Raw genomic sequence first — 14,449 nt, 5'->3', positions numbered from 1 at the left:
TGCGGCCCGTCCAGTTACAGAGGAGCGTAGATGTCGAAACCTTTGGACGTTAGTTAAGTTCTCATTGCGATCCACTGTGGATAAGAACGTGTCGTAGAAATAGGTCCAGTTCTCGAGGGCACCGTCGAATTGAGGTAAACGGACCTCTGGCAAAGTGATTGGTCTCGTCTCCGGTTTCACGCATGGATCGCGGGTCTTTGTTGGCGAAGGGGTTACTGATGGTAGTCGGTCGAAGAGGTCCATGATCTGTACGTCAATCCTATGATGCTCTCGCAATAAAGAATCTGCACGAGCTATTTCCCCCTCATCTAACACTTCTAATTCCTCTTGCACCGCGCAGATTTTTCGCCAATTTTCGTCGAACGAATTACGGCAAGCTGTTAGATAGTTTTTGTCTACCCGTTCAGACTCTTCATATTCCTCGAGTTGACGCTTCGTGGTTGCAAATCGGCTGACTAAGGCACTTCGTCTACGCCGCAACGTGCTGATCGATTCAGCTTGAGCCATATTTGAATTTAATAATCGGAATGGGCTTACCTTAATCAAATGGACGTTGATCTAGGAATCGGTAGCTACTCGTTACAGTGCGGTGTGGGCTCGCGTATGTGCTGAGCGATGAAGGAGTTCCTTTCCGAGGGCAGCTCCTTTGGTTAGTTGCTTAAGTCGTTGGAATGTGGATTTCACGCGACACTGTATAGTCACGGGTCAATGCACTTTTTAATGGCGCAAAATCCGGCTCGAAGGACCATGTAAATTCGGCCAATCGCGGGGAGACGCAATCGCGAGGAGAGACGTCAACGGGAGTCGTAAATTCCCGTTACGATTATATTAATCGACACCACGAGTTGATCGATCCCCTGATTTCCGTTAAGATAATAGGGGTGATTAAGTTTATATAACACTGTGATTCACAGAATTATAAAATATATATTTCCAACACTTAAACTACACTGTTGAGTAGATACAAATCGTCAGTAACAACTTGTCGCACGAATATGAGATAGACACGAATAATAGAGCAAAGTTCGTACAGTCGAATTTCTTATGTTAGTGGACGGGAGAGTTAGATGCTACACGTCGACGTTGTTTTTCTTTCTACTAATTGTCGCCCTTAGGCTAGCACGGAAGAAAGCTCGGTGTGGGTGTGCCCTTTGCATGAAGAACGCGGATTCGTTATTCACGTTGTTCGTCAGGAAAAGTGAGGGCAACGATCCGCGATGTCGATTGGCTGTGACCCATGCTGAAACCTGAAGGAGTGAGTCGGAGTCCTCCTACCAACGTGGTTCATAAATGACCTTGCACATGGGAAAACTCAGCCTGTTCTGTTAGACAGATGTTTGGTTTTTCCTAATGGGCGCGTACCCGCTTTCTCCGCATTTTTGATTGCGCCTAATAAACCCAAGGACCTCTCTAAAAAACCAGATGTGCGTCGCAAATATTTCTAGCCTTAAGAAAACTTTCAGGACGACGGATGGAATGCAGATACATGTGTACAGAATGCAAGAGAAAGTTATGGTCGGTCCTCAGGTTTATTGAGGGTCGAAATGACGTTACGCAGGCCGTCGGCTGGCCGGTCGCGAGAGATGCAGCGCAGATGTTTTAGGCGACGTAACATCCTCCCCCCGTTGAGAGGGCACCGATCAAATTCTGCCTGTGGAGTCAGGTGCGTCGTTTGTCCATTTCCTTCGCTCCGGGTTGATGCTCGGATTCATCTGTTTCTGGTTGAATGGGTAAGGGGACCAATCTTTTGACACCACGGTCCAGGATACTCGTTGCCGTCTGCACGGTAGCGGTCCGCATGATTCCGTCGGCTCCTGGATGGACTTTGATTACGCGGCCCAAAGGCCACTGCATGGATGGGACGTTATCCTCCCTGAGGATTACGACGGTGCCTTCACGGATGTCGTGTTTTCCCTTGTCCCATTTGTTGCGGCGGGTCAGCTCGTTGAGGTACTCTCGATTCCACCTGCTCCAGAAGTACTGCTTGATCTGGTGGATGCGCTGCCAACTAGATAGCCGGCCTGATGGAACTGTCCTGAAATCACGCTCCCGTAAACTCGTTAATGTATCGCCGATTAGAAAGTGACCGGGAGTGAGGACAGGGGGATCTTTCGGATCGGACGAGATGGGAGTCAGTGGACGTGAATTGAGAATTGCTTCAATCTCAATCACAAGGGTGTTAAGGTGTTCAAAGGTCAAGAGCTCCGTGCCGACGACGCGGATGAGGTGACGTTTGAACGATTTTACGGCGGCTTCCCATAAACCGCCAAAATGTGGTGAGTTTGGGGGGTTGAAACGCCATTGTATCTGTCGGTCGGCGAGAAAATTCTGCACCTTTTCCTTGTGGTCGTCGGACTGTAATAGGGTTCGGAGTTCTTGTAATTCCCGATTAGCTCCGACGAAATTGGTCCATTGTCGGTGAGGATGGTTGCGCAGTATCCTCTTCGGGAGATGAATCGGCGTAGAACGGCTAGGAATGCGTCGGTAGTTAGATCGCTGACTAACTCGATGTGGACGGCTTTTGTTGCTAGACATACGAATATGGCAACGTATACCTTGACTTTACTGCGGTTACGATTCCTTCTCTCTTTGATATAGAGCGGACCGCAGTAGTCGATTCCGACGTTCGTAAACGGGCGCGATTCGGTAATACGCGCCTCTGGTAAATCCCCCATCAAGTACTCTACTGGTGGAGGATTAGCTCTGCAGCAACGGACGCACCTTTTGATAGTGCGCCACACTTGGCTACGGCCGTCGATCGGCCAATAGCGTAGTCTCACGGCGTATAATGTAGCTTGTGTCCCTGTGTGGTGGTTGTTTCGATGTTCTTCGTTTATAATGATCTCGGTAATTGTCGATTTCGGCAAAATAATTGGATGCTTTTGCCTGAATGGGATAGCAGAGTTGGTCAGTCGTCCTCCGACGCGTAGTATCCCCTCTTCGTCGAGGAATGGATTTAGTGGCTGTAGTTTTCCTCCAACATCCTTGCTTCGATCTTTCTGCAGTATCCGAATCTCCGCTGCGAAGTGTCGGGATTGGATTATCTTGATCAATTTATTATGTGCGGTGGTTAATTCGTCCGTTGTTAGATGGGAGGATCGGTTCTGCTTATATTTCCATCGAAGACACCAAGAGACGACTCTTATTAGTCTTGTCCAGGATGAATATCCATGGAGGAGTGTGTTGTCGATGGTACTAGTTGTTAGACATATCGTCTTCTTTTGTTCTGGGAGTTCTCCCAGCGTCGTGGGTATCCAGATCGGCCAGTTTTCCTCTTGTTGTTTGAGCCATTCGGGTCCGTTTTTCCAGATGGTCGGGCGCAGAAATTCCTTGGGAGTCTGCCCGCGGGAGATGAGATCTGCTGGATTATCGTTGGTGGGCACATGACGCCAATCGTCGATGTTTGTTTTCGTCTGGATCTCGGCTACGCGGTTCGCCACGAAGGTTTTCAACATGTGTGGCGAGGACTTGATCCACTGAAGCACTATAGTAGAATCCGTCCAATACACAGTGCGAGAAATCTTTATATTGAGGGACTTCTTTATCAGGGACATAAGTGAGGCGAGGAGTAATGCTCCGCTTAACTCGAGTCGTGGGATTGTCAACGATTTTAGTGGCGCGACCTTAGATCGAGCCGTGAGTATCTGAGTTTGTGTGTGTCCCTCCGGATTGGTGCTGCGTAGATAGACACATGCTCCGTATGCCCTTTCACTGGCGTCGCAGAAACCGTGCAGCTCTATATGATTAGCTGCCTTGATTATGGTTTTACGAGGGAACCGAATATCATTAAGCAAGGGTAGTTGGATATGATATCGATCCCATTCAGTATGCAACTCTGCTGGTAGGGATTCGTCCCAATCAATTTTTAATGCCCAGACGCGTTGAAGCAATATTTTTGCTTTGACAATCACTGGCGCGAGCAAACCAAGTGGATCATAGATTCGGGCTATCACCGAACTCATTGATCGTTTAGTGACTCGAGTGATGGTCGCTGTGGGTTCAACTGAGTAAAGGATTGCGTCTTCCTGAGAATCCCAATAAATGCCTAAGGTCTTCAACGTCTGTGACTCGCCCAATTGTAGCCTTCTATTGGTATCTCTTTCTGTTAGTCCTCGCAATATGTCCTTGTCATTGGATGCCCATTCCCGGATATGTAAGCCGGCCGATCTGAGAAGGTCTGTGAGTTCGTGTCTTACCGATAGTAATTCTTCTTTTGTGTCGGCTCCAGTGAGGGCATCGTCGACATAAAAATCGCGCTGCACAACCGCTGCTGCTCGCGGGAATCGATGTCCTTCGTCTTCTGCTAATTGTTTGAGGCATCGGAGGGCCAAGTATGGGGCAGCTGATAGTCCGAACGTCACGGTGTTAAGTTGATATGTATCGACCTCCCCGTTGGAATTACGCCATAGAATGAGTTGATATTTACGATCTTCTGGACGTACGAGGATTTGTCGATACATCTTCTCAATGTCACCCGTTAGAACATATTGATGCGACCGGAATCTCAATAGAATTTCAATTAGATCTTCCTGTAATTTAGGTCCTGTATGTAGCATGTCGTTGAGGGATACTCTGGTAGTGCTGATTGCTGATCCGTCGAAAACAACTCGGAGTTTCGTAGTATCACTCGATTCCTTTATCACGCCGTGATGAGGCAAATAATAACCGTTGGTTGTGGGAAGGTCAGGCGTGATCTTCGTCATATGACCCAAGTCTAGATACTCTTGGATCACCGCACTATACGCGGCTTCGAATTGCTTGTCGCGTTGGAATCGGCGATGGAGCGAGGCGAGTCTACTCATGGCAACGGACCTTGACGTCCCCAGCGTGGGAAGCTTCTCGTTGAATGGCAGGGCGACGACGTATCGCCCTTCCTTGTTGCGTTGGACATGGTTGCGGAAATACTCCTCACATTGTAATTCCGCCTCTGAGAAATGCGTGGTAGGTGGTCCCTCATCGATTTCCCAAAAACGTGCGAGATCCGCTTGTAGGTCGGTGGTGGTGACGTGAAAGGAATGGATCCCCGCGCGAGCTGGCGGGCTCCCCCCGATAACCCAACCGAATCGAGTCTTTTGCAAACACAGCTCCGTATCGGTGGATTGGGATAATTTGATCTGTCCGACACAAAAGGATGCTAAGGTTGGTCCCGAACTCAATAATATGTCGATCGGGCCTGGTCGATGAAATGCTGGGTCGGCTAATTTTATATTTTTGGGTAGCTGGATGACGGACCTATCGATTGGTTGATCTGGAACGACTGCCGATATTATTGGGATTACTAAGAACGTTACTATGCGTTTATATTTGCCATCCATAGAAACAATGGTGGCCGTGATCTGGCTCTTGGCAATTGTCGTCAAATCATCGAGGGTGCCGATTGGGACTGAACATCTCCTTCGTTTCATACCGAGGGATTTTGCGAATTTCTCACTCATGAAATTCATACTAGATCCGGTATCTAGCAATGCTCTGGCTCGGATTGGTGAGGCCCTTTTGTCTAGCACATCGATCTGTGCTGTGACCAGTAGATCGTGATGTAGTATGCCGTTTGGAGATGTATTTTCCCATTCGGTCCACCCTTTTGTAGTTTGTTGAGCTAGTCAGTTTAGCTCGGGTTGGGACTTGGATAAGGTGTGTATGGCGGTGCCCTTGGTCCGTGGGGAGCTTGACTCAGGAACTTTCGAGTCTTTAGGAGCCGAATATGTATGCTTCCGGGATGATTCGGTTGTCCGTCTGGACTTATGATACGAACGTGACTTCGATGATCCCGGGGGGGATTGTCTCTTAGATCGTTTATGCGATGAACGACTGCCCGGCGACCGACCGCTCGATGAACGACTGCGCGACGACCGACCGCTCGACGACCGACCGCTCGATGACCGACCGCTCGAGGACCGACCGCTCGATGACCGACCGCTAGACGACCGACTGCTGGACGACCGATTGCTAGATGACTGACTACTCGACGAACGTGGAATTATCTGCGTTTGCTCTCGGTGTAGGTAGGTGTTGTGTCGTTGCCCGCAGATATGACACGAACCCGCTGTGCACTGTGTCAGCGAATGTCCGCTGCCTAGGCAGTTTATACATAACGCTGCCCCTTTTACGATTTGAAAGCGTTCTACCGCCGATTTGGCTTTGAAGACCTTACAATGTCTGAGTACGTGGGGTCCGCTGCAGGTCGGGCGCACTAATGTCTTGCTGGTTGTGGCAAAGGTTCGGCCGCGCGGTACGTTTTGTCGATGACGATGTTTTTTGTGGGTTGATCCTTTCGTTTCCTTTGATTTAGAAAGGAGTTGATTACCGTTTGCCCGTGTTTTCAGAAATTCCATCAGATGTTGATAGGAAGGCACGTCTTGGTTTGGCAACGTGCGCTGCCATTTACGCATGCTGGACGAAGGTAATTTCGATGCAAGCAACTCGATAATCACTATATCTGATGTTACAGGCTGCCCTAATTTTTCGAGCGCTTTCAAATTTACGCTGACGGTTTCCAGCAAATCTTCAATGGCTTCTGGAGTTTCCCTTTTTATTTCGGGATAACTGCGCAGTAATTCCCAATGACGCATACAGATCCGGAGGGCACAATTAAATTTCTCCTTCAGTGTGTTGAGCGTGATGGGATAGTTGGCCTCTGTGAGTTCTAAGGATTGTATGCTCCGTGCGGCCCGTCCAGTTACAGAGGAGCGTAGATGTTGAAACCTTTGGACGTTAGTTAAGTTCTCATTGCGATCCACTGTGGATAAGAACGTGTCGTAGAAATAGGTCCAGTTCTCGAGGGCACCGTCGAATTGAGGTAAACGGACCTCTGGCAAAGTGATTGGTCTCGTCTCCGGTTTCACGCATGGATCGCGGGTCTTTGTTGGCGAAGGGGTTACTGATGGTAGTCGGTCGAAGAGGTCCATGATCTGTACGTCAATCCTATGATGCTCTCGCAATAAAGAATCTGCACGAGCTATTTCCCCCTCATCTAACACTTCTAATTCCTCTTGCACCGCGCAGATTTTTCGCCAATTTTCGTCGAACGAATTACGGCAAGCTGTTAGATAGTTTTTGTCTACCCGTTCAGACTCTTCATATTCCTCGAGTTGACGCTTCGTGGTTGCAAATCGGCTGACTAAGGCACTTCGTCTACGCCGCAACGTGCTGATCGATTCAGCTTGAGCCATATTTGAATTTAATAATCGGAATGGGCTTACCTTAATCAAATGGACGTTGATCTAGGAATCGGTAGCTACTCGTTACAGTGCGGTGTGGGCTCGCGTATGTGCTGAGCGATGAAGGAGTTCCTTTCCGAGGGCAGCTCCTTTGGTTAGTTGCTTAAGTCGTTGGAATGTGGATTTCACGCGACACTGTATAGTCACGGGTCAATGCACTTTTTAATGGCGCAAAATCCGGCTCGAAGGACCATGTAAATTCGGCCAATCGCGGGGAGACGCAATCGCGAGGAGAGACGTCAACGGGAGTCGTAAATTCCCGTTACGATTATATTAATCGACACCACGAGTTGATCGATCCCCTGATTTCCGTTAAGATAATAGGGGTGATTAAGTTTATATAACACTGTGATTCACAGAATTATAAAATATATATTTCCAACACTTAAACTACACTGTTGAGTAGATACAAATCGTCAGTAACAACTTGTCGCACGAATATGAGATAGACACGAATAATAGAGCAAAGTTCGTACAGTCGAATTTCGTATGTTAGTGGACGGGAGAGTTAGATGCTACACGTCGACGTTGTTTTTCTTTCTACTAATTGTCGCCCTTAGGCTAGCACGGAAGAAAGCTCGGTGTGGGTGTGCCCTTTGCATGAAGAACGCGGATTCGTTATTCACGTTGTTCGTCAGGAAAAGTGAGGGCAACGATCCGCGATGTCGATTGGCTGTGACCCATGCTGAAACCTGAAGGAGTGAGTCGGAGTCCTCCTACCAACGTGGTTCATAAATGACCTTGCACATGGGAAAACTCAGCCTGTTCTGTTAGACAGATGTTTGGTTTTTCCTAATGGGCGCGTACCCGCTTTCTCCGCATTTTTGATTGCGCCTAATAAACCCAAGGACCTCTCTAAAAAACCAGATGTGCGTCGCAAATATTTCTAGCCTTAAGAAAACTTTCAGGACGACGGATGGAATGCAGATACATGTGTACAGAATGCAAGAGAAAGTTATGGTCGGTCCTCAGGTTTATTGAGGGTCGAAATGACGTTACGCAGGCCGTCGGCTGGCCGGTCGCGAGAGATGCAGCGCAGATGTTTTAGGCGACGTAACATCCTCCCCCCGTTGAGAGGGCACCGATCAAATTCTGCCTGTGGAGTCAGGTGCGTCGTTTGTCCATTTCCTTCGCTCCGGGTTGATGCTCGGATTCATCTGTTTCTGGTTGAATGGGTAAGGGGACCAATCTTTTGACACCACGGTCCAGGATACTCGTTGCCGTCTGCACGGTAGCGGTCCGTATGATTCCGTCGGCTCCTGGATGGACTTTGATTACGCGGCCCAAAGGCCACTGCATGGATGGGACGTTATCCTCCCTGAGGATTACGACGGTGCCTTCACGGATGTCGTGTTTTCCCTTGTCCCATTTGTTGCGGCGGGTCAGCTCGTTGAGGTACTCTCGATTCCACCTGCTCCAGAAGTACTGCTTGATCTGGTGGATGCGCTGCCAACTAGATAGCCGGCCTGATGGAACTGTCCTGAAATCACGCTCCCGTAAACTCGTTAATGTATCGCCGATTAGAAAGTGACCGGGAGTGAGGACAGGGGGATCTTTCGGATCGGACGAGATGGGAGTCAGTGGACGTGAATTGAGAATTGCTTCAATCTCAATCACAAGGGTGTTAAGGTGTTCAAAGGTCAAGAGCTCCGTGCCGACGACGCGGATGAGGTGACGTTTGAACGATTTTACGGCGGCTTCCCATAAACCGCCAAAATGTGGTGAGTTTGGGGGGTTGAAACGCCATTGTATCTGTCGGTCGGCGAGAAAATTCTGCACCTTTTCCTTGTGGTCGTCGGACTGTAATAGGGTTCGGAGTTCTTGTAATTCCCGATTAGCTCCGACGAAATTGGTGCCATTGTCGGTGAGGATGGTTGCGCAGTATCCTCTTCGGGAGATGAATCGGCGTAGAACGGCTAGGAATGCGTCGGTAGTTAGATCGCTGACTAACTCGATGTGGACGGCTTTTGTTGCTAGACATACGAATATGGCAACGTATACCTTGACTTTACTGCGGTTACGATTCCTTCTCTCTTTGATATAGAGCGGACCGCAGTAGTCGATTCCGACGTTCGTAAACGGGCGCGATTCGGTAATACGCGCCTCTGGTAAATCCCCCATCAAGTACTCTACTGGTGGAGGATTAGCTCTGCAGCAACGGACGCACCTTTTGATAGTGCGCCACACTTGGCTACGGCCGTCGATCGGCCAATAGCGTAGTCTCACGGCGTATAATGTAGCTTGTGTCCCTGTGTGGTGGTTGTTTCGATGTTCTTCGTTTATAATGATCTCGGTAATTGTCGATTTCGGCAAAATAATTGGATGCTTTTGCCTGAATGGGATAGCAGAGTTGGTCAGTCGTCCTCCGACGCGTAGTATCCCCTCTTCGTCGAGGAATGGATTTAGTGGCTGTAGTTTTCCTCCAACATCCTTGCTTCGATCTTTCTGCAGTATCCGAATCTCCGCTGCGAAGTGTCGGGATTGGATTATCTTGATCAATTTATTATGTGCGGTGGTTAATTCGTCCGTTGTTAGATGGGAGGATCGGTTCTGCTTATATTTCCATCGAAGACACCAAGAGACGACTCTTATTAGTCTTGTCCAGGATGAATATCCATGGAGGAGTGTGTTGTCGATGGTACTAGTTGTTAGACATATCGTCTTCTTTTGTTCTGGGAGTTCTCCCAGCGTCGTGGGTATCCAGATCGGCCAGTTTTCCTCTTGTTGTTTGAGCCATTCGGGTCCGTTTTTCCAGATGGTCGGGCGCAGAAATTCCTTGGGAGTCTGCCCGCGGGAGATGAGATCTGCTGGATTATCGTTGGTGGGCACATGACGCCAATCGTCGATGTTTGTTTTCGTCTGGATCTCGGCTACGCGGTTCGCCACGAAGGTTTTCAACATGTGTGGCGAGGACTTGATCCACTGAAGCACTATAGTAGAATCCGTCCAATACACAGTGCGAGAAATCTTTATATTGAGGGACTTCTTTATCAGGGACATAAGTGAGGCGAGGAGTAATGCTCCGCTTAACTCGAGTCGTGGGATTGTCAACGATTTTAGTGGCGCGACCTTAGATCGAGCCGTGAGTATCTGAGTTTGTGTGTGTCCCTCCGGATTGGTGCTGCGTAGATAGACACATGCTCCGTATGCCCTTTCACTGGCGTCGCAGAAACCGTGCAGCTCTATATGATTAGCTGCCTTGATTATGGTTTTACGAGGGAACCGAATATCATTAAGCAAGGGTAGTTGGATATGATATCGATCCCATTCAGTATGCAACTCTGCTGGTAGGGATTCGTCCCAATCAATTTTTAATGCCCAGACGCGTTGAAGCAATATTTTTGCTTTGACAATCACTGGCGCGAGCAAACCAAGTGGATCATAGATTCGGGCTATCACCGAACTCATTGATCGTTTAGTGACTCGAGTGATGGTCGCTGTGGGTTCAACTGAGTAAAGGATTGCGTCTTCCTGAGAATCCCAATAAATGCCTAAGGTCTTCAACGTCTGTGACTCGCCCAATTGTAGCCTTCTATTGGTATCTCTTTCTGTTAGTCCTCGCAATATGTCCTTGTCATTGGATGCCCATTCCCGGATATGTAAGCCGGCCGATCTGAGAAGGTCTGTGAGTTCGTGTCTTACCGATAGTAATTCTTCTTTTGTGTCGGCTCCAGTGAGGGCATCGTCGACATAAAAATCGCGCTGCACAACCGCTGCTGCTCGCGGGAATCGATGTCCTTCGTCTTCTGCTAATTGTTTGAGGCATCGGAGGGCCAAGTATGGGGCAGCTGATAGTCCGAACGTCACGGTGTTAAGTTGATATGTATCGACCTCCCCGTTGGAATTACGCCATAGAATGAGTTGATATTTACGATCTTCTGGACGTACGAGGATTTGTCGATACATCTTCTCAATGTCACCCGTTAGAACATATTGATGCGACCGGAATCTCAATAGAATTTCAATTAGATCTTCCTGTAATTTAGGTCCTGTATGTAGCATGTCGTTGAGGGATACTCTGGTAGTGCTGATTGCTGATCCGTCGAAAACAACTCGGAGTTTCGTAGTATCACTCGATTCCTTTATCACGCCGTGATGAGGCAAATAATAACCGTTGGTTGTGGGAAGGTCAGGCGTGATCTTCGTCATATGACCCAAGTCTAGATACTCTTGGATCACCGCACTATACGCGGCTTCGAATTGCTTGTCGCGTTGGAATCGGCGATGGAGCGAGGCGAGTCTACTCATGGCAACGGACCTTGACGTCCCCAGCGTGGGAAGCTTCTCGTTGAATGGCAGGGCGACGACGTATCGCCCTTCCTTGTTGCGTTGGACATGGTTGCGGAAATACTCCTCACATTGTAATTCCGCCTCTGAGAAATGCGTGGTAGGTGGTCCCTCATCGATTTCCCAAAAACGTGCGAGATCCGCTTGTAGGTCGGTGGTGGTGACGTGAAAGGAATGGATCCCCGCGCGAGCTGGCGGGCTCCCCCCGATAACCCAACCGAATCGAGTCTTTTGCAAACACAGCTCCGTATCGGTGGATTGGGATAATTTGATCTGTCCGACACAAAAGGATGCTAAGGTTGGTCCCGAACTCAATAATATGTCGATCGGGCCTGGTCGATGAAATGCTGGGTCGGCTAATTTTATATTTTTGGGTAGCTGGATGACGGACCTATCGATTGGTTGATCTGGAACGACTGCCGATATTATTGGGATTACTAAGAACGTTACTATGCGTTTATATTTGCCATCCATAGAAACAATGGTGGCCGTGATCTGGCTCTTGGCAATTGTCGTCAAATCATCGAGGGTGCCGATTGGGACTGAACATCTCCTTCGTTTCATACCGAGGGATTTTGCGAATTTCTCACTCATGAAATTCATACTAGATCCGGTATCTAGCAATGCTCTGGCTCGGATTGGTGAGGCCCTTTTGTCTAGCACATCGATCTGTGCTGTGACCAGTAGATCGTGATGTAGTATGCCGTTTGGAGATGTATTTTCCCATTCGGTCCACCCTTTTGTAGTTTGTTGAGCTAGTCAGTTTAGCTCGGGTTGGGACTTGGATAAGGTGTGTATGGCGGTGCCCTTGGTCCGTGGGGAGCTTGACTCAGGAACTTTCGAGTCTTTAGGAGCCGAATATGTATGCTTCCGGGATGATTCGGTTGTCCGTCTGGACTTATGATACGAACGTGACTTCGATGATCCCGGGGGGGATTGTCTCTTAGATCGTTTATGCGATGAACGACTGCCCGGCGACCGACCGCTCGATGAACGACTGCGCGACGACCGACCGCTCGACGACCGACCGCTCGATGACCGACCGCTCGAGGACCGACCGCTCGATGACCGACCGCTAGACGACCGACTGCTGGACGACCGATTGCTAGATGACTGACTACTCGACGAACGTGGAATTATCTGCGTTTGCTCTCGGTGTAGGTAGGTGTTGTGTCGTTGCCCGCAGATATGACACGAACCCGCTGTGCACTGTGTCAGCGAATGTCCGCTGCCTAGGCAGTTTATACATAACGCTGCCCCTTTTACGATTTGAAAGCGTTCTACCGCCGATTTGGCTTTGAAGACCTTACAATGTCTGAGTACGTGGGGTCCGCTGCAGGTCGGGCGCACTAATGTCTTGCTGGTTGTGGCAAAGGTTCGGCCGCGCGGTACGTTTTGTCGATGACGATGTTTTTTGTGGGTTGATCCTTTCGTTTCCTTTGATTTAGAAAGGAGTTGATTACCGTTTGCCCGTGTTTTCAGAAATTCCATCAGATGTTGATAGGAAGGCACGTCTTGGTTTGGCAACGTGCGCTGCCATTTACGCATGCTGGACGAAGGTAATTTCGATGCAAGCAACTCGATAATCACTATATCTGATGTTACAGGCTGCCCTAATTTTTCGAGCGATTTCAAATTTACGCTGACGGTTTCCAGCAAATCTTCAATGGCTTCTGGAGTTTCCCTTTTTATTTCGGGATAACTGCGCAGTAATTCCCAATGACGCATACAGATCCGGAGGGCACAATTAAATTTCTCCTTCAGTGTGTTGAGCGCGATGGGATAGTTGGCCTCTGTGAGTTCTAAGGATTGTATGCTCCGTGCGGCCCGTCCAGTTACAGAGGAGCGTAGATGTTGAAACCTTTGGACGTTAGTTAAGTTCTCATTGCGATCCACTGTGGATAAGAACGTGTCGTAGAAATAGGTCCAGTTCTCGAGGGCACCGTCGAATTGAGGTAAACGGACCTCTGGCAAAGTGATTGGTCTCGTCTCCGGTTTCACGCATGGATCGCGGGTCTTTGTTGGCGAAGGGGTGACTGATGGTAGTCGGTCGAAGAGGTCCATGATCTGTACGTCAATCCTATGATGCTCTCGCAATAAAGAATCTGCACGAGCTATTTCCCCCTCATCTAACACTTCTAATTCCTCTTGCACCGCGCAGATTTTTCGCCAATTTTCGTCGAACGAATTACGGCAAGCTGTTAGATAGTTTTTGTCTACCCGTTCAGACTCTTCATATTCCTCGAGTTGACGCTTCGTGGTTGCAAATCGGCTGACTAAGGCACTTCGTCTACGCCGCAACGTGCTGATCGATTCAGCTTGAGCCATATTTGAATTTAATAATCGGAATGGGCTTACCTTAATCAAATGGACGTTGATCTAGGAATCGGTAGCTACTCGTTACAGTGCGGTGTGGGCTCGCGTATGTGCTGAGCGATGAAGGAGTTCCTTTCCGAGGGCAGCTCCTTTGGTTAGTTGCTTAAGTCGTTGGAATGTGGATTTCACGCGACACTGTATAGTCACGGGTCAATGCACTTTTTAATGGCGCAAAATCCGGCTCGAAGGACCATGTAAATTCGGCCAATCGCGGGGAGACGCAATCGCGAGGAGAGACGTCAACGGGAGTCGTAAATTCCCGTTACGATTATATTAATCGACACCACGAGTTGATCGATCCCCTGATTTCCGTTAAGATAATAGGGGTGATTAAGTTTATATAACACTGTGATTCACAGAATTATAAAATATATATTTCCAACACTTAAACTACACTGTTGAGTAGATACAAATCGTCAGTAACAACTTGTCGCACGAATATGAGATAGACACGAATAATAGAGCAAAGTTCGTACAGTCGAATTTCTTATGTTAGTGGACGGGAGAGTTAGATGCTACACGTCGACGTTGTTTTTCTTTCTACTAATTGTCGCCCTTAGGCTAGCACG

General features: G+C 48.6%; 2 protein-coding genes across 2 annotated transcripts; both read right to left on the bottom strand.

The window, feature by feature from the left end:
• Nucleotides 1-1,659: 1,659 nt before the first annotated feature.
• Nucleotides 1,660-7,169, bottom strand: LOC138189439 (uncharacterized). Its single transcript, XM_069131489.1, has 3 exons — nucleotides 6,305-7,169; nucleotides 2,556-5,515; nucleotides 1,660-2,355 (listed from the first exon to the last, which is right to left on the bottom strand). The coding sequence occupies exons 1-3, from the start codon at nucleotides 7,167-7,169 to the stop codon at nucleotides 1,660-1,662; spliced, it is 4,521 nt and encodes a 1,506-aa protein (XP_068987590.1).
• Nucleotides 7,170-8,321: 1,152 nt separating this feature from the next.
• On the bottom strand, nucleotides 8,322-13,832 carry LOC138189438 (uncharacterized). Its single transcript, XM_069131488.1, has 2 exons — nucleotides 12,968-13,832; nucleotides 8,322-12,178 (listed from the first exon to the last, which is right to left on the bottom strand). Exons 1-2 carry the CDS (start codon nucleotides 13,830-13,832, stop codon nucleotides 8,322-8,324), a joined length of 4,722 nt encoding a protein of 1,573 aa, XP_068987589.1.
• Between the last annotated feature and the right edge of the window lie 617 nt (nucleotides 13,833-14,449).

This window comes from Bombus flavifrons, unplaced genomic scaffold (genome assembly GCF_040668555.2).
Source record: "Bombus flavifrons isolate JBK064 unplaced genomic scaffold, iyBomFlav1_principal scaffold0042, whole genome shotgun sequence".
In the NCBI taxonomy this organism is placed as follows: Eukaryota; Metazoa; Arthropoda; class Insecta; order Hymenoptera; family Apidae; genus Bombus; species Bombus flavifrons.
The sequence above is the reverse complement of the archived record's forward strand: the minus strand, read 5'-3'. Positions and strand labels throughout refer to the sequence as shown.

Bases quoted from the DNA above. Each gene is read 5' to 3' on its own strand.
- LOC138189439 (XM_069131489.1), bottom strand. From the start codon at position 7,169: ATGGCTCAAGCTGAATCGATCAGCACGTTGCGGCGTAGACGAAGTGCC. The intron at 5,516-6,304 runs GTAATCAACTCC...TACTGGTCACAG, and splicing joins TCTGAAAACACGGGCAAACG to CACAGATCGATGTGCTAGAC. The intron at 2,356-2,555 runs GTATACGTTGCC...ACCCTATTACAG, and splicing joins GTAACCGCAGTAAAGTCAAG to TCCGACGACCACAAGGAAAA.
- LOC138189438 (XM_069131488.1), bottom strand. From the start codon at position 13,832: ATGGCTCAAGCTGAATCGATCAGCACGTTGCGGCGTAGACGAAGTGCC. The intron at 12,179-12,967 runs GTAATCAACTCC...TACTGGTCACAG, and splicing joins TCTGAAAACACGGGCAAACG to CACAGATCGATGTGCTAGAC.